At 37.9% G+C, this 25910-nt stretch overlaps 2 protein-coding genes across 3 annotated transcripts; one reads left to right on the top strand and one right to left on the bottom strand.

The window, feature by feature from the left end:
* Nucleotides 1-8341: 8341 nt before the first annotated feature.
* Nucleotides 8342-17117, bottom strand: LOC148145321 (uncharacterized). The gene is made up of 5 exons (XM_088000360.1): nucleotides 17114-17117; nucleotides 12368-12437; nucleotides 10074-10207; nucleotides 9571-9627; nucleotides 8342-8513 (listed from the first exon to the last, which is right to left on the bottom strand). The coding sequence occupies exons 1-5, from the start codon at nucleotides 17115-17117 to the stop codon at nucleotides 8464-8466; spliced, it is 315 nt and encodes a 104-aa protein (XP_087856486.1). The 3' UTR covers nucleotides 8342-8463.
* A 2239-nt stretch (nucleotides 17118-19356) lies between these two features.
* On the top strand, nucleotides 19357-24193 carry cbx8a (chromobox homolog 8a (Pc class homolog, Drosophila)). Of its 2 annotated transcripts, XM_043685842.2 has the most exons (5): nucleotides 19357-19525; nucleotides 19661-19704; nucleotides 19795-19860; nucleotides 19982-20048; nucleotides 20171-24193. In XM_043685842.2, the coding sequence occupies exons 1-5, from the start codon at nucleotides 19457-19459 to the stop codon at nucleotides 21050-21052; spliced, it is 1128 nt and encodes a 375-aa protein (XP_043541777.1). In that variant the 5' UTR covers nucleotides 19357-19456; the 3' UTR covers nucleotides 21053-24193. The 2 variants fall into 2 exon arrangements, with proteins under 2 accessions (XP_043541777.1, XP_087856747.1); XM_088000621.1 differs by lacking the exon at nucleotides 19661-19704 and having other exon boundaries at nucleotides 19492-19525; nucleotides 19795-20048.
* Nucleotides 24194-25910: the final 1717 nt, after the last annotated feature.

The raw sequence follows: 25910 nt of genomic DNA, 5'->3' as shown, positions 1-25910 counted from the left end.
AACAGACAGTATTTTAAAAGCAAATTACTGCAGATGCTGGAATCTGAAACCAAAAGAGAAAATGCTGGACAATCTTTGACAAAGGGTCAGTTAGACTCGAAACGTCAGCTCTTTTCTCTCCTTACAGATGCTGCCGGACCTGCTGAGACAGTATTTTAATTCTATTTGCCAAAATCCTCTCGGGTGGTGGGAGATGTGTATCACGGACTTTAATCGTCCCCATTCAGCAAGAGTACGAGATTTGTCCTAGGTTCCATTTTCCACTGCAGCAGACAGTGACCCTGCTTTAAGTATTATGTCTCTGTGTCTGTATGGTATGCTCAGTGAGAATACAATCGTACATATCTGCAGTGTGCTGCATGCAAGAGAGGCCCACTGATATTTATTGTACAGGCTCACATTGAAACAATGGCCTCTTTATTGACAGCAGAAAACTGATGACAACCATTTAATTAAATATCCATATAAATGGTCACCTTTAGCTCTGAAAGGGAAAATAATGGGAGAAATAAATGTAAAGTGTAATTATTTTAAAGTGTACAAATTTTGAGCTATAATTTAGTTATTTAATTACTTTCAATCAAAAAAACAATTTAAATATGGTGGTGGACAGCTGCATATTAGCGCTTTACCAATAACCACATTTTCACACTGAAAGGTCTGGATGTTGATATATTTGATATCACCAGGTATATCTTAAACATGTTAATAATGATGAAAGCTGAGGAATTACTATTGCCATTGTTACTTTGCTGTTATTTTCCTTGCTTGCAATTTTACCAGGGCAACAATTCTTTTTTAAAAAAATTGACTAACACTTCAATTAAAATAGTGGACAATTAATTGATGACCGAATATGCTACATTGTTGCACACTAATATACAAATGGTTATTTCTAGGTTAATACTAATTACTCTGGTTGCAATGTAAGATGGTAGCTACTTGTTAGCTCATCATTGTCACGGAGAATAAAATTGTGACAGAAATTTGGTGCTGTGTGTATATAGTGACAACATATTCACCCGGGCATGCACAATCCCATTATTTTAAAAAGACTGGCCACCCATATTCCAAATGATCCAGATTAAGTAAAATATAAGTCATTGTGAAACCTGGATCACTTTTAGGTTTCAGCTGATCTTATATTAAACTGGGCAGCATAGCAGTTTTGTTTTATTTTTGGATGTAACATCCTAGTTGTAGCGACAACAGATTAAAGCTATGATTTATGGTCTACTAGATTCCATAATTTTGAACAGAAAGACATTGCCAAAACATAAGAATTCAAGCAATTTGGCAGAAGGAAGACATTTACTGTACCTTAGAGATTTATAAATCAATGAATATATAGGCTATGTGTGGTGCTTAGTACTAGATTACCAATGTCACTATAAAATTCCCAGCATCATGTCATAATTCACATATTTGACATTCTTATTAAACGCTTTATGCAATGGAAAAACCTGACATGCATTGCAATAGGGTCTGGAGATACTTAATGCAGTGTTTTATATTCTATACACTATCCTGTTTGTTCGTAGAGTTGATCTAAACTTCCAGTTAAGGCATGATCAAGATGCTACAATTGACAACTACGTATCTGATGAACTCCAATTATGCAATCGAACTTGGAGTGGAATGTTTGGAATGAAAGGTTCAAAATCAGTTTTTGCTATAGAATGTAAGAGGCAGTGAACGTATAAGCTGGAAATCAGTATCTCAGGTTTGCGGAAAAGTAAATAACAAATTGTTTGTACTTGCCAATCTTTTATCATCTCCAGTGAGGTTTTGTATTTGGAAAAGGATGTGACTTTACTTATGCACCTTGGGTGTAGTGAAAAGGAAGAATGAAGCTCTGAATTTTAGTGTTCCAGACCTGAATGAAAAGATTTATCTCCTTAAATGAGCTTTGAATTCCCCATTGTAAAATTTTGATTTGAAGGATTTTAATGTGCTGTTTGAACCTGCTTTTGTTGAGATCAAAGTGAGGCGAAGCTGATTTAGTTTTTAGAGCTATTCGTGAAAAAAGCTTGGTTTTTCAAATCAATATTTTTTAAAAATGTGCCTCACACATACACTTTCCATAACACATTCAGATGCTGCTGGAATAGGACCGTTAGTTAGACATTTCTCTACGCTCTACAGCTCAAAAAAAAATTCTGTGCCGCAATGTGTTGGAGCTGATGACGGCGTATTGCAATAGTCTCCTTCACTAATGAAATTTGATAACTGAGAAACATACAGAGAAACAATGGAAAAGACAGCTGAGGTAGAGTCAAATCAAATGCAGATAAGGAAATAACTAGAGTAGAAGAAGGATTGGATTCAAAATTAAGAGAAAGAGAGGCAGAAAAGAAGATATGAAAACTCTTTTGCAGTGCAAAAGTGCAAAATTACAGAATAGTTCCAGAGGTTTGTAACTCTAATCATCTCCAAATTTACTGAATTTTCTGCCTTTTTTTCAGCATCAATAACACTGTGCCAAGAATGTATATGATAGTGAAGCATATTTTTCATTCCACATAAACTTCACCCTTAGATGATCAGGCTTGTTCTCTACCTGGACTATTTTATTATTTCATGTTACTGTTCCACTATCCCTCTCACAGTACCAATCCCCCAATCAAATAGTTAAATCCTAGTTAACATGTTGATAGATACCCATTATATAATTGATTTATTTTTAAAACTAAATATCCCAAAATGAATAAAGTGTGAGTTTATTCACTTTCTTGACAGAATTTTACTAAATTTGAAAAATTGCCCAGAATGCATACCCAAGGACATTTGGAAATTCAATCTAATTTCCAATACATTACAATTTGAAAGCTCTGATGATGGGTTAATCTCACCTCACATTTCAGAAGCTTGGAGTGATCTTTCACCTCAGGGTGATTTTGAGTTCTTAAATTTCATTGGAAACCAATGTCAGTGTAATGGAAATTCAATTTACAATCTTAAGTAATGAGTCCATCTACAATATTAAGCAATTACTTCATGTGCAATATTAAGCATGAGGCAGAGGGAGGAACTTTGGAGATGTGCTTATTCATTTTTTTCATTAATTTACATAAAGGTGAGTATTTTTCAAACTTGATCATTCTATCAGGTTGCATGCTGCTAAAACATAATCCTGTTTTATAGTTACTTATTTATTGCACACAAAATGGGAAACAAATTGTAATTTATTTGTGCAGCAGCTTTTTATTCTTACAATTGCTTGTTATACTGATCTGACATTGGACGTTATTGTCTGAAATATTCGTTAGGTGATGTTAGTAACCTCTGTACATTTAATTCTACAATAATATCACACAAGACTACAAATGTTACAATCAAATTGCTTTCCATGAGAGTATATGCTGTTCCACCTAATATTTTAACAACACACTTTTGAGAGTGTCTCTGATTGCTGAGGTTCACCACATAACTTCATAGCTTGGCATAGTCATATTAAAGGTCATGAGGATTGATCACCTGACTCAGCAGTAAAAGCATTTCAACAGTATATAAACAATTTTTTTTTCTCCCCCTTTACCCACAGGTCTTCAATGCTTTCATTTATACTAATGGTCATCTCTAGAGAATATCAGAAAGAATATTACAAATAGCAGTGGAGACAGCACATATCGCTGTCTAGTGCCCATGCCTAATGTACACACAGAACCTTGTTCTATTTAATTAAATTATGTCTGAAACCAAATTTACTTCAATTCAGAAACAGGAGCTCACAATTTTTTTCTGCTGACTATTTTTGTTACTTCTAAACCTTTATTGGTCGTTGCTTAGGTTGCTGAAGAGTGCATATCAAATCAATAAATTTGATGCCTTATCCAGATCAGATGAATACGTATAATGTTTAATCTTATACTAAACAGAGTGTGCTGACCTTCATTAATCCTGTTAATGTACTTTCTAAATCTATGGCTAAAATTTGACAAAATATACCACAACTCATGTTCAGCTGTGAAATGGCCTTGCACTTTGTTATGTTCTAATTTACTTAACAAAACAAAAAGAACCTGACTGGAAGCTTCTCCCCAGAAACTCTTCCTCCATATATCAACAATGACTTTCCTAGTTTTTTAGATTTAAAATTGTCTTTTCTACCTTCTGTAGGAAGCATCTTAGGATATTTAAGTACGTTAAAGGCACTATATAAATGCAAGCTATTTGTATGTATGTGGTTTATATATATTTGTGGACAAGTTAAGTTTTGGCAAGAACTTCAAAGTTCTGTTCTTCAGATAATATTCTGCATGATAACATGAGTTTGTGAACACTGTTTAACAATTTGTCAGATAAACTGGCAGATGGTTTTGTGATCACTGTAATTTGTATTTATTGACTATGGTATGTGGCTCCTTAAGGTTGTAAGAGTAAATGATTATTCCATCTTAACACACAACTAATAAGACCATAGCTTTGCTTGAGAACAATGTTTTCAGTTGTGGTTTTTAGTAACATATTCACTGTCTGTGAAAGCACTGCATCATGGGAGTTGCAATTTTCATCCTGTTTCTATGGAACCACATCACACTGAGTGCACCAAGACAACCCTTGTCACATGGCAACCAGGAAATAATCCTCTTTTCTACATTTTATATGGTTTAAGTTATTACATTAAAAGTCATAGCTTATAGTATTTGGGGTGTAATTTGCTACATCAATAAAGATCTGATGTTTTGAGTCGAGCATAGCCTGAGGGAAATCTTTGTGAACCTCTTTGATGCTGACTTAGATGTTATAACCACCAGCAGTCAGGCAGGCCTGGAACATGGAGAGTGACTGCTTAATTCTTCCTCCCAGTTAACTTCCCAGTCCCCTAATGAGAAAAGTGAGTAGAGATCTATCAGACCTGAATAAATTTATCTTAAATAGAAATTAGACTTGACTCGTATTTCCTATAAATTATTATTTCATTGTAAAAATCAACTATATTTTAGTCTCAATTGTTTGGCAAAATTATAAAAAATAAGCTTTGGGTTAATATCTGTGGATGTTACCTAGCTTTATGTCAATACACATTCTTTAGATTTCCGTAGTTGCATGTTATGAAAATCCAATAATATCTCCTGGGCAGTGTTTCAGAAAGAGCTTTTTATGTCTGTAATCATAATTTTCTGGATGACAATTGCCTAACTCCTCTCTTAAGAATTCACTACAATTTGATTTTCTGATCAAACTGTCCAGGACTCTGGCTATGAAGTATAGGGATTCTTAAGATCTTGGAAAGAGATCCAAGTTGCAGTTACTTTTCTGCGCATTCTGTATGTGGTGTTATTTTTGTTGCAGTAAAGCTGCCTTTGCAGCAATATAAGGAATTTCACTTATTTGTTTTTAAATCATATCCATGCTGTTTAGCAAAATCTCTTAAAAATATCTGATTTTCATCATAAATATATGCCTAAACTTCATTTCCAAGTAGTTCATGGAATAATTTATATTTTTACCATATTTTTTATAGCTCTTTGAGAACACCAACCTTGACAAATTGCCATGTTTTGGCTTCACAAAAAAATCTGACAAAATGTACAGAAAGTGCAATTTTATCAAATGGTCACAGAAAAGCATTTAAAAATTGATAAGCTTGAAATGGGCTGACAAACTGGTGGGCACAATTTGAATCTCATTCATCTATTTTCAGTTTTTTTGTGTTTGTAAATATTAACCTCATCCAAATATGACTATAACGTTCAATTTCTCCAAAATGTAACTTTTCTTTTTTCTCTTACAGATATATTTCACCAGAACTTTATAAATCTGCTCCAGTAATGCGATACTGATTAAATTTGTTATTTGAATATATTGTAATTACTTTTATAACAACAGCTTCAGGTATGCACAATGAAGTAACCTATTATATGTGTAATGTTTGTCATTTATAATTGCAAACAGTTTTTAAAACATCTTTAACAGAATTGTTCACAATGTAAATCCCAACAAACTATAAGGAGTATGCAATGCAAAAGTGGATGAGGATAAAAATAGTGACAAAAAGACTTATCACACAGGAGCAGTTCCGATATTAGCATGTTTGCAATGTTTCTGCATCTTTACAGGGAAAGAAACAGAGAAGTACAGAAAATTGTGCAAAGAAAATAACTAAATTAATAAAAGGCATTCTGTAAAAGCAAGTAGCAAATAAAATCAAAAAATAAACTTTGAATGTTTAATCATGATCAGTTCAGAGTACAAAACACCTTTTAAAGTACGAAAAATAATAATGTGATCCTTGTAAAGTTAAAATATTTCAATCATTGTGTTTATTGTTGAACATTACTTTTATTATTAAAGGAATATTTGTGTTTAGTAGAGAATGATGTGGAATATAAAAACTACTTTGGTGAGAAAGGAAATAAGCAAGTACAGGACACGAACATGGAAAGGATAGCAAGTAACATAAAGGACACACTAACAATAGTGAAATGAAGAATGAAGCTGATTAGAAACTGAGAAAAAGGTATCTTCTTGTGGAAGCAGAGAGCGTGACTGAGTATTGGAAATACTTTGCATCTGTCTTCATAAAAAAAGTTATAATAAAGCATCAATGAGGACAGAGGTAGCACTTCAGAGGCAAGCATAACTACATCAAAGTTTTGGAGCAATGAAAATAGCAAAGTGATGCACCCTTGGTTGCTGGGGGAGGAAAATGTCAGAGTGGCCACAATCTTTAAATCTTCCTTGGGAAGTGATGTTAGAGGATTAGAGAGTTTCAAATGCTAAACCAGTTCAAAAAGAGAAAGGTTTATATGGTTAATCTTCCTGCTGATGGTGGGGAAACCTCTAAACATCATAATCCAGGACAAAATTAATTCCAATTAAAAAAGAATTATTAATAAATGATAGTTGGAATGTACTTCAGAGGCAAGTCATATTTGATTGATTTTGCCCAGTTTATTGATGAAGCAAAGTGTTAATGATGATAACACAATTGATGTGTTCACAGACACTTTAAAAACAAAGTAACACACAGTAGACTTGAATATAGGATAACATTAGATTACTTACAGCATGGAAGCAGGCCCAACAAGTCCATACTGATCCTTCGAGGAGCTCCCCACCCAGACCCATTCCACCCTTCACCTAACACTATGGGCAATTTACCTAACCTGCACATTTTTTTTAGACTGTGGGAGGAAACCCACACAGACACAGGGGGAAAGTGCAAACTCCACACAGTTGCCTGAGGCAGGAATTGAACCCAGGTCTCTGGTACTGTAAGGCAGCAGTGCTAACCCCTGTGCCACCCATTGAAACCACTAGAGTTAAAGGAATAGTGGCAGCATGGTTTCAAAATTGGCCAAGAAATAGAAAGCAGAGGTCAGTGGTGAACCTGCAGAATGGAAGAAAGTACACCCACAGTGATGTGCCCTAGGGTTAGTATCAGGCTCACTGACCTTTTGATGTATATTTATTGCCTGGACTTGGCTATAGAGGCACAACTTCAAAATTTGCAAATGGCATGAAAATCTGATCTCTATGAAATGGTGAAGAGGATAGTAGCAGACTGCAGGAAGATGTGGACTAATATAAGGTACAAGCATATGGCAGAAGAAGTCTGGTGTAAAAAGGTGTGACATGATATCTTGATAAGTGAAATGCAGTGGGGCAATGTAAGTAAAACTGTACAATTTTAAACAGGTGCAGAAAGACATTGGGTTCCTTGAAATTGTCAATGCAAGTTGCTAAAGTTTTTAATCAAAGTATATAGGATCATTGACTTTATAAATAGAGACATAGAACACAAAAGCAAGAAAATAGTTCTAAGTATTTATAAATCATTAGCTAAGTCTCAGCCAGGATATCATACAGAACTCTTTGCAGCATGCCATGGAATGAACAAAGAAAAGAGGCTGCAAAGTGTTACCAGGATGAAGAACTTCAGTTATGAGGAAACATTGGAGTGACTAGGATTGTTCTTCTTATACAAGAGAAGATTATGGTGAAAATTAATTGAGAAAATTAAAGGTGTTCAAAATTATAAGCATTTTGATAGAGCAATTAAGGAGAAACTGATTCATGCAAAAAAATGTTGAAATTGAAACAACTTGGTAGAAGGACCAAGTGAATTGTTTATTCAAAGAACCATCAGAGGATAACCTGTTTCTGAGCTGATCGATTCTATGACCTAATGTTCAAAATTTAAGCTGCCTAGGCAATTGAACTTAGGTGAATATTTTTGGTTTCAATAGTAAACAACAGTGAGAATAATACCTCATTTTTATATTTTTTGTTTTCTTTTATAATTCCCCCTATACCAAAGTCAAATTCCCTTTTTAAGAGGAGGCAGCTAGCCTCTTCTCAGATCTGTCACAATGCTGTTTTGTAATTGCAATCTAGAAGATGAATGAAAGATGCTTCAGGTGATACTTGGGAGATTTTGTTCCTTTCTGTCAATTTATCTTGCCTCTCCTCTTGAACATTTCCTTCGTGTGTTAAGTTTACTTCCCCATTCAAGCTTTACAGGTGACCAAGAGAGGAGACACTACTTCTTATTTTATATTCCTGGTCTAGAGGTCAAAATAATAGAAAAGAAAAATAAGATAGCTCAGCTTACCACTGAGGTCACAAACAAAACTTTAAAAAACTATTGTTTTTTTTAAATTTGAGTATGCCGTAATTCTTTAACTCATCCTACAAAAATGTGTACTGCTTTCTAGCAACTGTGCAATCATAATTTGCCATATCAAATACAAACAGAAGCCATGCAGTTTATTCTTGAAAGTTTTTCCTTCAATTTTTCTTCTTACATGTGATAATTTTGAAATATCAGTGGACTACAATTGTCAAAGTGAGAACTATTGTGGGCAATTGCCTTTGTAAACATGATAACTTTGTAAAGTGCACTTCCAAACATGGCTATAAATAGAATAAACCTCTCTGTAATGACTCCAAGTACACACTGAGAGACATACTGTAATATAAATTCTTGCCTGATTTATGCATTTCTCTTTGGAATAGATGTTAATTGCTCACTATTAACTGTTAGTCTTTAATATAAAAAGACTGCTTGCCTAAAATCCAGTCAGTTTTCTTCTGTCTTCCATGTATCTTGTAGCTATTTATTGTGATAATCATCAACAAGATTTTTTGCTTAATTGCCTTAATTTTCTAAATGTCCTTATTTGAGAGATAGAATGGGGGATGGGATGAGTTCAGATGAGCTAGGGTCAACCAATTGCAACTTTGGATTGTTGACCCTGTTATCATGGAAGGTGGTGTTGATATGTTCCAATACTGAAATTAATGAGACAGTGAAAGTTTGATATAAAGGATCCTACAACATATTCAGATGCTCATTAACAGAAACCTGTTTGGAGTGCTGATGCTATCAGAGGTAACAGATGTTTCTAGCAGGATCATTTGAATTGACATCTATATCATGATTAAATTTCACTATTTTATGACTCCCTGGAGCCATTTAAACCATTTGGGTTTTGTTTGGTTGGTTTGAAGGAAACATAACACTGCAATATTCTTTTCTGATGTGATACTCAAGCTAATTTATATTCTCTTTCTGGAAGAATTGTAAGAACTCATATCCTAACAGCAGATTGTTAAACCTACCTGCAGCATCTATATTTTCCAAATCATCTTTATAGTCTGAATCCATTATCTTGGTCTCTGGGGAATAAAATTCTGCATTTTACAATCAATAGTCAGATCCCAATAAAATCCGTTAGGAATTAAATTGTTATTAGTGCATCAATTTCTATTGCAAAGAGGAGAATTGAATCATTAAAGTCTTATCTGTGTTCGGATGATTGTCAAATATTTTGAAACAAAGGAGTTAAAACACCTCGTGAAAGGGCAAGGTTTGTTAAGTTGTACACATTGAGCCCATGATATGTTTAATGGATAATTAATTACAAAGCATTTGTAATTAACTATCATTTAGTCACTTTACAATGTTTCATGTGGTTTAGAAAACCTGTCTAAGTATAAACAATAGCGCTATAGTTAACTTGTTAAGTAATTCTGGGTTAAAAAAAGTCATATCTTCAGTACTGACAAGGGTCACTGAACTCTAAACGTTAACTCTGTTTTTCTCTCCACAGATGCTGCCAGACCTGCTGAGTTTCTCCAGTACTTTCTGTTTTGTTTCAGATCTTCATACGTGTTGCTCCTTAGTTGCCATGTTACCGCTTTAACAGTGTCCTGAAAACTATCGGTATCTGATATTGATGGTACAGTTGGATCACTGCTAAAAATTAGACAAATATGTCAGTAATAACACAATGCATAATCTATTCAAGATTCGGAGATGCCGGTGTTGGACTGGGGTGTACAAAGTTAAAAATCATACAACACCAGGTTATAGTCCAACAGGTTTAATTGGAAGCACACGAGCTTTCGGAGCGTCGCCCCCGAAAGCTAGTGTGCTTCCAATTAAACCTGTTGGACTATAACCTGGTGTTGTGTGATTTTTAACTTAATCTATTCAAGGCGGTGCCAAAATAGTTAGGGAGCCCCTTTGTCTGAACACTCAGTTTTTAAAATCCATAGTATAAAGGTTGACTTCAAAGGAAGATTCTTAAAAAGTTCTATTTTACAATAAACTCCAAATTAAGTATAGTTCCCTAGGAATTGAAAAAAAAGACGTGATAAAATTAATTATCTTCTAATCTAATATTTTGAAAAGAAATTGAGTGTATTTTACACATTAATTCAACTGACCCAACTCTGACATACTCAGTCGCCCGTGGTCTATGTTCAACAGTTGTTCTGTGGCAATATTATGGCACTTTGTGATTTTGTCAAACAAACACGAGACATGTCCAAGTTGCACAATTGATTTGCCTGGTCTTCCCTTGTTTAACACTCAATTCGGGTCGTCGCATTTCATAATAGGAATAACACTGGTCACCGGGTTACATTCACTCTCAAATAGATGGTGGATTGTTCATTAGCCAGGTTTTGATTTAACGTCTTGGCATAAAATGAGCCAGATCTGGAAATTATCTTTATTTTAGATCATCCTGACAAACAGTGTTAGTTAAACCACGAGAAAAGAAGTACAACAAGTGATGAAAGTTGTTCAGTTAAAGATTACAGAAAAGTTATTGCTGAAGATTGTTATGATTTGATGTGTATATTTTTCAGCTTGGATTCTGTAAAGCGTTCTCCCCATCAAAGATGTTATATAATATGTGAACATGGGCAGGATTCTGTGGTGCCCTGCTCTGGACCAGATGTTCTGGGTTCTCTCTCTAAGGTGTGTCATTACATACTTGAGCAGGAAGGGTCTCCATTTGACTTACCTCAAATTACATTAACAAGTCATCTGGGGTCTATATCTAAATAGGTAGAGTTTGTTTTAAAGTTTCGTGCAAGGTAAGCGATTATGCAAGAATGAGGTCATAGGGAACTGAAACTGAAAAGTTGAATGAAGAACGCAAAACAATGAGATTTTTGTAGAGATTTCAAACTGTCTATGTGCAGAGCTGGATTCTTTGCCAGCCCTGACACATTGCTAAGAGAAAGTCCAATGAACTGACCGCGGCGCGAAAGCCATTGGAATGCCAGGAATATTACCGGAATATTTCATTCGGAATCACTGACGCCCTTATTTATCTGCAGAAAAGTGTTCTGTGCGGACATTTCGGCGTGGACTGAGGCAGGCCTTGAAGAGAGATTACTGAATGTATGGTGCTTATTACAAAAATAGACTCAAAACAACGGGGCGTTTGTGATACACACAGCGCTCTGACATGAATGTGAACAGTTTCTGTTCTGAACTCAATCCATGCGCTGAGGTTTACTCCTCAGCGCCTTGCTATTACTGAACTGTTGCCCGCCTATCTGCAAATCAACCGTCTCACTTCAGGGGGTTTCCAGACCCTTGCTTCTTTAAAATACTTCCCACTAGTGTCGTTGCCGTTCCACTCCACCCCCTCCATCAGAAACAGCCGCCGTCAACCCACAAAGGTGCAGGATTATCAGAAATTCCCGCAATAGTTAAAATGCTGAGCGTCTATCTCGCCAATCGGCAGCAACATCTGGTGACTTTTGGACAGAAACGGCGCAGTGTCACGGTTTTTTGAGGGGAATTTCTATGAGCTGTAAATCATTATCAAAAAAAAGCATTGACGCTGGAAACTCACTCACAATACTTCACGCAGTTTATGAATTGTTCACATTGCTTTGAAGTGCTTGTGCTTAGTAGTCCAGACAGTCGAAATGCCCGGAGCTATCAAATAAACTAATTTAGCATTAGCCCGGAGGGAATACCTTCAAAATCACATAACCAAAGCTGACAAATTGAAAGACCCGCGGCAGTGGTATTTTCTTTGTGAATAAATGCTAAAATTAAAGTTCGTGTCTACTATCCATTTGTAAAATAACGAAGATTGCGGTCGGTTACCTCTGTGGAAAACAAATTCTATAGAGAACTGCTGCGCTTGTGAGTGTGTATAAAGAGTGCAGGAGGTCCCCTCAGGGAGAGTCTGCAGGCAAGATGAAGCCGGAATGCAGTGTAGGTGCCATGGCATTGAATTATTACAGGAAGGGGATTGTACTGAGAAAGCTCTGTGGTTGTTGTGTAACTTTCTTGGGCAAACGTTATGAGAATGTCGTTAAACCACCGAGTGAAAGTCTGACATCGGTATTCGATTAAAATGCATTTTCCAAATACACATTGAACTAACGTAATAGTTAGAAGTGCCTACACGCATATATGTGTGAGATAAGTTAAAATCAATTGTAAGTGTCTGATCATCCAGTTAGGCATTTTCACAACAACATGCAAAGTGTTTACTCAGGCATCCTGAGCACAGTTTATTAATCAATCAAACCTATTTCTACATGATCAACTTAACCCACAGGATTGGAGTAGAACTGGAAAAGATGATGGGGCTGTTTTTAATGCATACGTTTATGAGCATCGGGGGAAGAGTAGGTAGTGAGGGGAATAATTTGGACTGAGAGGCAGCTTTTGAACTCAAACCCGTAATCCAAGTCAAGCTATAGTGCTATAGTCAAGCACATGCAATGTCGTCGCCAATGGACTTGCCATGATGGTTCTCATTATTTCTTAAAGGGGAAATCTTGCGATCAAGGCATTTGTTCGAATAATTTCGATAGTAGTGGCAGTTTCGATTCAATGCCGCGTTTCTTTCAAAAGCACGTGTCTAACTGAGCGTGCACAACACCCTTGAAAACGTGAAAGAAATTATTGAATTCAACATTGTGGACACTGCAATGTGGAAATACCAGTTGAGGTAATATTTCTCCTCCTTCGGCGATTGCAGATACTGGATTAGGCACATCATTTCAATGCTGAACTCGCCCCCCTCAAGCAAGATTTGCTGTTCAAACACATTGTTAAACAATCAGCAAATAAAAGAAGATATTTCACGTTAGTTAGGATTCTGAATGATTTGGCGAAGCTTGAGTCAAATGGGATGTGAAGCCGAGGTACAGATTGAATGGCGGAACACTTTCCAGTGGCTGAACAACCAATTACCGTGCCTTGACTTCGTGTCTCTTAAGTGCATAAACTCCGGAGCTAGTTTCAAGATCTACCTGTTTTGAATGTGTCACAACACATCCGAGCCGATTGATTTAAAATAGACGTAAACTTAGTCATCGAGGATGTTCAATACAAAAATCGATAGATTTCTCGACATCACTGCTACAGGAAATAGCGTGGGAAAATAGTACTGAGGTAAAAGATGGGAGTGGCAGAACAGGCTCAAAGGGCCGAGTGTCCTACTCATGCTTCCATGTTTATTTTTAAACTGGTAATGAAGTTGAAACAACTTTTGAATGTCTGTGGAAAGGGGGAGGCGGGGGAGGAGGTGGGGGGCAGGGGTTGCTGGGTTAAATGTTTAAGAATGTAAGACTCTCTGAAACCTAAACTCATGATCAATTTGTTGCAAATGAACTATATTTACCATTACTGCACTTGACATCATACGCTTATGGTCTCTCATTCCTCGATAAATACCAGTCTGAGACCAATGCGAATTTAATATAAAGATCATTCTCCAAAAGATCGTTTCCGCCGAGAATAGAGGACCACGTGGAGTTAGATGGGAATAGTTTAGAATAGCATCATGGTCGGCACAGACATGGTGGGCCGAAGGGCATATTCCTACACTGTAACTGTTCTATGTTGCTTTCTGTATTCTGTTGATTAATAAATAAGAGCGATCGATTTTTCCATAAACAGAAAACAAGTCTCAAACCCTTATTTTAAATACATGTTGTACATAATTTTTGGTCCTATGAATTCAACACCAACCACAACTATGCCAAGGAAAATTACTGAGTTAGGACTGACTGCTCATACTCCCAACTGGATTTGAAGCTAGTTGCCATTCATGGATGAAATGGCATCTTTCTGCCGAAGGCATGAGTCTAAAGCAGAACTAGATTGGACAGATCCTATCCAGTGTCTAGCGGGCATGCAAATGTGAATAACTTTAAACCTATTAAGTTGACAACGTCGATGAGAAAAAAACCCACAGGTGTAGTTGAAAGTGCAAGTGGTTGGTCTAAACAGACATCATAACTAATTCCTAACTGGTGTTCATATTGAGAATAGGTGCAGGTTACCTGTTCCCACCACTGAGTGGGTACAAGCTGTATAAGTGCGAAAGAAACTCTACAAGGAAAATGGCCGATGATGCCCAGGTTTCGCGTAAAGTTTCCGATTTAAAATATTCACCACTGTGAAGAAAATCGAGTTCAATTGAATTGTCGTCGTGAACTCATTAAAAAAAAGCTATTGTTTAGGTTCTGTTTGTCATCTTCTCCATTTATAAATGAAATGCAAAGCAGCAGCGATGACAGGAGCCTGAATCCTCATCAATATTCAGCACGCTGCACAAAGCTCTCCATTTTCAATCCAGTTCCATAAGTACATTTACGTGCGTGAATTTAAATCACGCAAGTAGTCAAGGATAGACTTGAACAAGGCCAACTTTTAACATGATAAGCAACTATCTTACAATCACAACTTTAATCCTGCTTTAGTTGCATGCAACATTCCCATTAACTCCTGATCTGTGCCAATCTAGTCTTTTGTCATGCTATTTTCCTTTAGAAAACAAAGCAACTTTACTAAACCTAATTCTGGCCTTGATGAATAATATCGTTGCATCCAATCGATGCATCTTCATTACGAGAGCATAAACATCAGCTCACCCTTAACCACAGGTTCTACAGAGATGCCATCAGCATAATGAACTGTTTCAAAACCAAAACTGACAACATAATCTGGGGTCACAAAGAGGAATCTGCCCTCTGCAAACGTTGGTAGTGGGTTGCTTTATAACTTTTACATTCATAACTTACTGAGAAAATTGAACATTTGTTAAAAAGGCACAGCAGTGTTAGAGTACTAAAGGACAGTAACTGTAATTTAGATGAAAATATATTCAGGTCACTTGCAAACAGATTCTAATATTGAAATATCTTCTTTACCCTTTCAAAGTCTGAATACCCTGATAAGAAATCAATAGCTTTTCAACCGTAAAGGATCTCAAACTATGCCGATGATGCCATACACCAAGTTCCAAAGAGGATCAGCGCCCAGACTTGTAACTTGAACGCTCCATCTGTTACTACATGAAAGTTCCAAATGTGTAAGTAATCCAACAACCAGAGCTGATCTAAAAACATCTCCTCACAAGACAGTGGATGGATGGATGGAAGAGCTACATTAGCTATTGATGATTTCTCCCGTAATGTAACGATTTTGCCTTTAATGTAATTAGTTTTGCAACTTAGCCAGGATCCTGAATTGCTTAGCGTGTAAGAAATTCTCCAACATATCAGAGCTGAAACAGAGCGAGGTAAATTGTCAGCCCCTGCATGCTTCCGATCAGATAGTCTTACGCCCTACTATTAATAGAGAATGGGGGATGGGTACGTCGGCACCAGGAACGACTAATCAGCTTGTCTTAAACCCTGTTATTAATATATGCCCAGGGGAACCCAGACATTTTCTGAAAATAGCTATTATGCAGCATGCCCGGAGTATAATATGTTTATTGTTTTCGAAATAAACTCAACGCGATTTTTAAAAATCCATATCTTCAAAGGTCAACTCAGTGTTTCCATTTCCAAATATTTCCCCAGAATTTGATAAAGGATGCAAATATTCACAGAACTCCAACTACAGAATAAGCATGGGAAAGTTACCACAGTGAATTTCTATTTACTTAATTTGAAAGCACCGTGATTATTCAGAATTAAATGAACTAAATTAGTGGAACATAAATCTAGATCTTTACCAATTCACTCCATGTTTATTCAAGATTCTTTTTGAGCTAGATTTGATTACAACATGATATTGACCAGCTATATACTGTTTGAATGTACTGCCACGCCCAGCAACAACGAGATGGATCACTGTAAAGTGCACTTTTGCTGTGTCGGAGGACGCCCTGGACAAAATAGTCAAGACGTCCAGAAATAGCACGTTGCAGCACATACAAAATAGTAACATTGAAACATTAATGCGACCCAGATTGTTGTGTGTTTGATCGTTACAAAAGGACGGGCACTTTGTCCTTGGATAATCATCCTTAGAGATGTATTACATCCCTGCAGCGTTATTCGTCATCATCCATGCTGGCAAGGCATATGCAAGCTTTGAATTTACAAAAGGTGTTAAATATCTATCTTCAAGTTGACATGAACTGTTCTATACCGTAATAATCCCTTCTAACAATAACTTATTCTCGACTCTAACGGTCAATTGCAATCTTATTATTGATGGTCCTTACAATCCCACAAACTCTTGGAAAGCAAAGCAGATTTAAAAGCTAATGTGTTGGATAACTGTAGTGGGCTATTCTGTCATGATATTAAGTCGTAAGGTTATTTCAAACAGGAATGCTCTGTGAGCCCATTTGAGAATGCACACGTAAACTTACTTTAAGGTTTTGATTTAGTATTGAGAAATGTTCGTTTGTAAGTTTTAGGGGTTCCGTTGTTTCCCAGTATAAAGCCTTTCCAACGCCTACTGTTATAACTTTAGTGTGACAACTGAGTCACCTAAAGTTTAAATCTGACACGTCTTTTCCTCAGGTAGCAGCTGCACTGTTAGTGTCTTCGGCACCAGAGGCCTCTGCGGTTTTAAAATCTTGTCTTCACTCACCCATAGCGCCATCTATTACCACGTCTGAAAGTTTATATGAGAAGAGCATTCATGTTACAGTAGGCAACTCACAAAGGTTCTTAAAATAAGGGCTAACCTTATTCAAGTTAACATCAGTATATCAAATCAATTTCCATTTACTTCGGCAACACGGAATTCCTGAACTAGTTTAAAACAACTGCCTAATATTGGGCATCCATTGCTTCGTTTCATCCAATCACAGACACCCTCGCGTGTTACGCTTTTTTGTGGAGCATAATTTGAAATATGAGTAAATGATTGGACCAGCGAAGTTAACATTTGACAGAATAGTTAATTCAAATGGTGATTACATGCATGAAAAGCACTACTTTTCGTCATTTATATAAATGATTTGGATGTGAGCATAACAGGTATAGTTAGTAAGTTTGCAGATGACACCAAAATTGGAGGTGTAGTGGACAGCGAAGAAGGTTACCTCAGATTACAACGGGATCTTGATCAGATGGGCCAAGGGCTGAGGAGTGGAGATGGAATTTAATTTAGATAACATGCGAGGTGCTGCATTTTGGAAAAGCAAATCTTAGCAGGACTTATACACTTATAATGGTAAAGTTCTAGGGAGTGTTGCTGAACAAAGAGACCTTGGAGTGCAGGTTCATAGCTCCTTGAAAGTAAAGTCTCAGGTAGATAGGATAGTGAAGTAGGCGTTTGGTATGCTTTCCTTTGTTGGTCAGAGTATTGAGTACAGGAGTTGGGAGGGCATGTTGCCACTGTACAGGACATTGGTTAGCCACTTTGAAATATTGCGTGCAGTTCTGGTCTCCTTCCTCTCGGAAGGCCAGAACTAGAGGACATAGGTTTTGGGTGAGAGGGGAAAGATATAAAAGAGACCTAAGGGGCAACTTTTACACTTAAAGGGTGTTACGTGAATGGAAAGAGCTGCCAGAGGAAGTGGTGGAGGCTGGTACAATTGCAACATTTAAAAGGCATCTAGATGAGTATATGAATAGGAAGAGTTTGGAGGGATATGGGCCGGGCTCTGGCTGGTGGGACTAGATTTGGGTTGGGATATCTGGTCGGCATGGATGAGTTGGACCGAAGGGTCCGTTTCCGTGCTGTGCACTTCTATGACTCTATAACTCTAAATGAATGCAGTTTTTTTATAGTATAACTTTATTTTCCTTACAATTCACTCAGTGTCAGTATTCTATGCTGATCATTTGATAAATGTTGCACTATTATTACTGCAGGATTGTGTCCTATTTGAACTGTGGAGCTGCCAACTACTTCACTTGTAATTGTGTATGTATCAACCAGATATTAATGAAGTGCATGCATCACATTTTACAGAAATAGTTTCCTCTTTGCAAGACGCTTCCTTCCTCGGCTTTGCTGATGCTGCAACTTGTCAACGGTTTGGTAATTAATTAGACACATTGTCATTGTCAACGTTTTAACAGGACTGTACAATGGGAAGATTATTGATCGCTATTAGAGTAACATTGTAGTAGAATATTGTCCAGTGCAAGTTAGAAACATGAGAGCAGTATTATAACACAAGTATTATTAAGTGCGTCGCGTCAACACGTTTCACGATGTACTGACAAATCAATAGTGCTTTATCCCGGTAATATATAAAACACATAAATGGACTACACATAAACAATAAAATGCCTCGTTAATTTAGATTATGTGGATTTATAATGCATATTTGCTGTAACAAAAATGGCGATTTGAAGCATAATATTCAATATTTTGCGTGGAATATATCAATAAGTGATGCACAAATTATTCGATCACAATAATATTGGGTTGACAAAGCTATGTTGTAAAAACATGTCGGATGTAATCAAATTGTTCTAGAGCTTTGGCACTAACATTGGCATTATCGACAACTTTAGTGAGCAAGGGCATTTCCATCTGCCAAAGCTGCATTGCCCGTTCAATGACAGCTCCCACAAAATGGATCCTGATGGACATTCAGCTCTTTCCCATCGCTCTCTCCCTCTCTCTCTCTCACACACACACATACAGACACACACATCACTTCCTCATGAGCAAGTCCCTCCTCCCCACCCCCGGCCGCTGCTCCGCCAATCAGCTCCCGACGCAACTCCGCTCTCGTCAGCGCTGCGCCCGTGCAGCCCTGTCTCCGTCTCCCCAACCCCTCCCTCCAGACCCCCCCTTTCACCTAGCAACCGCGCTGTTGCTAGGAGAAGGGGAGGTTGCTACCAAGTCGCGGCGGAGACTGGTTCACGACGTCAGCGGGTGGGAGTATTATGGGTTGGCAGCGAGGCTCCAGCTGAGGGGAAGCTCCGAGCGCTTTCACTGCTGCGTTCCGGGAGCCAGCGAGTCAACACCATGGAGCTCTCGGCCGTGGGGGAGAGGGTTTTCGCGGCCGAATCTCTCCTCAAGCGACGCATCAGGAAAGTATGTGAGGCGCCGCTCCGCAGACTGACTCTGCCTCTCTGCCATTTCCGAGCCCGGCTGTTTTTTTTTTAAAGCGATGTTTTTTTTAATGACAGGTTTGTTGTTTTTTTCTCTCTCTTCCCCTGCCTCCTTTAGGGTCGAGTCGAATACCTGGTGAAATGGAAGGGCTGGTCTCCGAAGTGAGTATCAGCATTGCAGTGCTTACAACTCGCAGAAGCGCGCGTCGCGTTGAGATGGACGCTTATTTACCTTTTAAATTGCCTTTTAAGGTACAGTACGTGGGAGCCAGAAGAAAATATCCTGGACGCCCGTCTGATATCAGCCTTTGATGAGAGGTGAAGGCCTTTGAGCGACATTAAATAAAGATCTTTGTAAACTGGTTCTGCAATTATTTCAAAGATTCCTTTAAACGCCAATTAAAGCCATCATTATCCACGTTTTCCTGTTGTCTTGCAGGGAACGTGAAAGAGAAATGTACGGGCCAAAAAAACGTGGACCTAAACCCAAAACCTTTTTACTAAAGGTAAATGCTCTTTCGTCCTTCAGAAATGTGGACGATTTTTGTTTTGAGTTCAGCTGTGTGTTCTTAACCCAAAACCTGCAGAACCTTCAGAAATGAGTAGTTGTGCTGTTTTTCCTCTGCAGGCGAAAGCCAAGACTTATGCCTTCCGGAGTGATGTAGCAAGGGGACTGAGGATGTCTTATCCAGGCAGGTCTGCTCAAGAATCCGGCTTCTCCTCCACCAGGTCGAGAGAAGGACTCCGGAGAGACCCCGCGGGAGCTCTGCAGCACACCGGCCTTTCCAGGGGCGAGACTTCCAGAGAGAGGACTGCTCGGGTCGAGGAGATGCCCAGAACCCACCAGAAATCAGCCGCTCATAAACACCGGAAAAAAGGGGCGAAACCCGGTAAAATGGACTACAAGGACGGTCAAGCTGTCCGTGCAGGGGCCCTCAAAAGGAGCACGCCGGACGATGTTGAAGGAAGGACACCGACTTACCCCCATTTTAAACGCCGGAAATCCGAAGAGCTTGATTCGGGGAGTGATGACCTGGAGGAGAGGGTTGAAAGTGAGTTAATTCACTTGACTGAGAGGCCGGAAGCAAAGCTGGGCAGTGTTGTGCCCAGTCACGGCACTCCCAGAACGCAGCTGAATCGTACTTCACTGGGCTACGGGGATAGTAAATACGGTGCAGACTCTCACCCCCTTCGGACTAAACAGGGCATGGAATGCGCACCCTCTAAGAGTGAACCAGGGATTGACACATCTGCACTTAAAAGTAAACACGCACCGGAGGGCACGGTCTCCAGGAATAGTGTGTGTGTGGCCAGTGACAGGCCCGTTTCAAAATCCCCCTTGCTGGCCAAACACCAGGTCTCCCGATTTCTGTCGGAGCAGGAAGAGTCTTGGAGCCCATCATTGAACAATCTGGAGAAAGTAGTGGTTACGGACGTTACGTCAAACTTTCTGACTGTCACCATCAAAGAAAGCAGCACAGACGAAGGCTTCTTCAAAGACAAAGTTTAAAAGAAACGAAACTTGTTTGCCATACCTGGTGATGGGAGCGCGTTGATCGTGACTAACACCTGTCGGTCACAACAGCACTGAGGTGTTGCTGGAGAAATTGTGACTACTTATTTCTTCTCTGGGTTGTATATATTTTCCTGCGAGTAGGTAAAACTCGGCTACTCGTCATGTGCAAGAGACAAATGAAGTACCCGTTTCGTACGCCTGTGTTCTGGGCTGCATTTCACATGCAGTTGGGTAAAACAGTGTTAAACCACATCAAGCGGTTAAAGCCAAATAAAGCAACGCTTAGACGTTTGCTTTTGCCGGGTTGGTGAGATGACAGTCGCTCTCCCTCACCACCTGCCTGTCAACAGAGCCCCAATGTAAATGATGGTAGTGCGTTACTCTGCTTAATTTCATTTGTAGATATAAACATACTTCGAGGATGCTTTGATTCGATTTGGATTCTAGATAATAGCTAAAATGGTAGTATTTTAACAGTAAACAGCATTGACTGCAATGATTTAGGTTGACTTGTTTTGTTTTCAGACACCGGACTTTTGCCTCTTTTACTATTACAACATTTTTTAAAAAAAATCTCTAAATACAATGTATGTTTTGACAATGCCAATTGCACTTTTCATTATCTCTATAAAATATAAACAATAGTTGTTCCGGAGCAGGGCGCTGTACTTTTTTGCTTCCTGTTCTAAATGTTGGCTTGTAACTAAGTTATTCATCCGTGTGCAAACGGGGAGTCCTCCCATGACACAATGACTTGACGATTTGCCGTGTGAATAAAAATGCCTAGAAACTGAGGAAAGGCATTCCTAGATACTTTCACTCAACTCCTTGTCCCCTTAAACTCTGACTACTTCTGAAAGAAATTGCACCTGTACTGTCGTTTTCCCCAGTTTTGCATCAAAACTGAATGTCACTCTTTGGGAAAACTCTTGGATGTACACCACATGCGTCAACTGTACTGAACGTTTTTGACATTAGGGCCAAGTCAAATGCCTTATACTATATCTAGGGATGGCTCCAGACACTTCATTTTGAACTTGGGGAGAGGACTATTCAAACTTTGGTAAACAAGTATATTTGCATAGTAATTGCAAGTATAAGTTTTTAGGAAACTGCAGTACGTCTGACCCTTGACCTTTTTGACCTTTAAATTAAAAGCAGGGACAACCCCTCTTCAGATTAATGTTGTGATGTATTCATTATAAGCCAGTCACCAGTTTCTTCTAAGCAAGTAATTAAAAACAAGAAAAGGGAGATAGTATCCAAATGGTTTTGGGGCAAGAAAATGGTTGTCATAATAGTTCATGCTGCTAGTCTTATTGCTAAGTTGTGAATGATGATGTGTGGGGCTTGAGCTATATTGACACATCTGCACTGTTTATCTAGAAACCCCTTGCCCCCCCGCCCCCATGTTTTAACAATGTGTTGTTTTAAAAAGACAATTACATGAAAATGTATTATTGAATCCTTGTCTCCTTCATCACAAGTACATTGGGTTTTAACTGCTCATAGAAATTATTTCAATAGGAATTTGATTCTCCTAAACTAGTTCCCATGTAACAGTGTGCTGCTCAGTGTGGGAGACTAAAAAGGCCCAGGAACTCTGAATGATAGCAGCATGTTTCCAGTTTGAAATTCATTGCAATATTCAGATGGAATTCTATCACTGGTTCTCATTATACCAATCTGCACCAATTGTACCATTGTACCATTGTACCAATCCACGATCTGCAGACAGAGATCTAGAATTCTGGCCTGCTGAGTGGATCCAAAACAAACAGGGGAAAGACTAGAGTAATCCACTGTCATAATGTAACCTTCAGTCAAACTTCTCATTTTTCTTTTGTGTCTTTTGACCATAGAGTTAACTAGTTAACTTCATGATCAAGTTTCGTGATACCAGCATTTCTATAAAGTTGTTTGAGTCACTTTTATATTGGGATCATTTAAGAGAAAACGCATACATGGAGGATTTCGCACCTTTACACAATCCGATGTGTTATCATTTTTGGACCACATGGCTAACAATAATCTTTGACATAGGGTTATGCTGACAATGCTCGATAATTATGGATGACTGAAGTACATTCACAAGAGGAATTGACATTCTTGCCCTTCAGGTCATTTTGTAAAGATTCAGGAGCTTTACTTTGAAGTATTTAGACTTTGCATAAGCAACATAAAGGATTGGCATGAACAGCTCTCTACCGTATGTGGGTTGGTATTTACCTTTCAGAATGGTTGCTGAGGGTGAGCCACAGTCGAAAGAGAATTATGTTGGATAAGATGCACATGTTTGTCAAAATGATTTACCAAAGGAAATGTGTTAATTCTAATTATAAGAATGAACTTGTAATTATGGTGAATGACATAAGTGGGGACAGTTATCATTCATTGATGTTTATGAATGACGTGTTTTTCTAGCATTGGGGAATGAACAAAGGAAGACAATGTACAAATGTGACAGTTGTGTAAATCAAAATCCCTTGGTCACTTAAATACTGATGGAATTCAAAGGATATTGCATCTACTTTTGAAATGAGAGTATGTTAGATCTAGAGTTAATTGGATCTATTGCACGTTGAATGTTTTGGCTATTAAAACTTGAAGAGGCCGTGCCTGTAACTGAATGTAATGTATATTAGTGTGTGCAGGCCGTGTCAATGGGATGCTCAGTATTGTCAGATGATTTGCAGAACTCGTATTATATATAACGCATTTTCAAGGAACTGTTGCCATAAAGATTTTTGGGGAACTTATTTTGGTCGCCCTACTAAATGAAACAAAAACTAAATGCAATTTTCAGGTGGCATCTTAAAGTTTATTATAAGGAAAACTGTTGGTGCTTAGGAAAATGATTGACCATATCACAAAAATAAGTTGGTCAGAATTAAACATATCCCACCCCCACATTATGTATCTACAGAGTTTGTGAAATGTAAGTATATTCTGTAAAGATAGCTTTTTTTGTTTAGATTTGGAGGGAATATGATGATAAACTATTTTATGTATTCTGTATAATGGACAGTGTTTAATACATTGCACTTAACTATACTTATTGTTTCGATATTTGACTAAAATGTACTTTGCAAATAATGGTGATTAAATTGAAATAATGTTTTAAAATGTTTATAACACTTGGAGTCTGTCATGCTGTATGGAAACATGCATTTAAATAAAATGAAATATATTGTGAAATCTAGGTTATAAATAAATTCCATTGATCTATAGTTATACAGTTATAGACATATAGTTGTGTGTATATATTATACATATATCTATAACTTCATTAAATGCAATCTTAGCAGGCTTTATTGGGGCAAATTACCTAGACCTTGCCTTGGAGCACTGAAGTATTTTCATTGAAGCAGCATATATTCTTGTGATAACAAAACCTTTTTTTTAGCTGCAGCCCATAAGCTTTGTTACAATAGGACTCAGGAAAGAATTGTTTCTGGATTTCCTCATTGACCTCTAGTTTCACCGGTAAGCATTGACAAGCTGCAACTTTCACACCAGATACTTTCAAGTAATAAATACTTGCTTCAACTGAATGCCACTGTTAAATTTGCGTCAAATAGTTGGTGATCTTTTGCTAATTAATCTACGCCTTATTACTCCAAACAAAGACATAGAGTGTGTTCTCTTGTTAATTTGCCTTGCAGTCGGCAATAAAGACGCATTTTTGCATTATAGCGAACGAAAATAGCCGGCATTTTCTCCAACGGAAAGAAAAAAATCTGATGTCAGAGAAGGTGCATAGAAACATTCTTTCCAAATACAACTGGTAGCACCCAACAATCAAATTTTCTTTCAACGATTGAAAAAGCCACTAGCAGTATGACAGTGCATGCAATCTTTTCCCCTTGTTCCAAGGATTGTAATTTACTAAATCATAAAGCTCAGTGGGAGAGCAGGTGCAAAAATAATGGGCCAAAGTGCCTCCTTCTGTGCTGTAACACATCTGTGACTGTGATTAATGCTACAGATCCGAAAATTGTCTCCAGCCAGACATGTTCCAAAAGGTGATTCGAAGATCCCCCTGAAAGTTGGATGGTCTTATTTCTGTGGGATTTATGTTTGGCTGAATTTCTGGAGTCGGGAAATATACAAAAGGTTCCCTGAAAAAGAAATTCTCATAGATTTGATTCACATACTTAGCAAAAAGGCCACTCAAATACCTATATTAGGATACAAACCATTGATGTGCCTTCAAACCATTTTAAAGGTCTCTTTGAAATTAAAATACACCGTGCATCAGTTTCTTCTCAGATTTGTTGTTCTAGCCTTATGAATGTATGTGTTATTACGGAAATCTGTGCAGTGAAAGCCTTCTCGCATGCACACAGAAATGGTGTTGGTTCATGTGTTGCTCCAAAAGGAAGCTACTGGGGAGCTTGCTCCAAAATAAGGCAAAAACGAGTGGGCCATATCAAAGGTGACAAAGCGCGAAGCACATGGGGCAGCGAACTGGGAGAAGGTGAAAATAAAGATGTGCAAAATGAAAATTGTCTGTTGTTGTAATTCAATTAACTGTAGATGTCACTTTGTCACTTATGTTGGTAGATTGTGATGAACAATTTCCTACATCTTAGAATATAAATGCGGTCGAAAGGTTGCAACTCTTTTAACACTTGTAAATTGTAGCATTCGGGTAATATTTCTGGTGTTGGTCATTTCCCTGAAAAGGTGGCATATTCTCGAATGTTGTCGAGCTAAACTACTTGACAAAAAGATGTATTTACATGCCATGCGTCATTGAAACACACTCCAATGTGAGAGCGGGCTTTGTGAATGGCAAACAACATTTGTTATTTTTAAACAAATTGAAATGTATACATCTGTGGTACGC

The sequence above is a fragment of the Chiloscyllium plagiosum genome, unplaced genomic scaffold (genome assembly GCF_037043375.1).
Source record: "Chiloscyllium plagiosum isolate Xiang-an unplaced genomic scaffold, Cpla_swu_hap1 HiC_scaffold_25, whole genome shotgun sequence".
Classification (NCBI taxonomy): domain Eukaryota; kingdom Metazoa; phylum Chordata; class Chondrichthyes; order Orectolobiformes; family Hemiscylliidae; genus Chiloscyllium; species Chiloscyllium plagiosum.
Note: the sequence above shows the minus strand (reverse complement) of the source record. Positions and strands in the feature narration are given on the sequence as shown.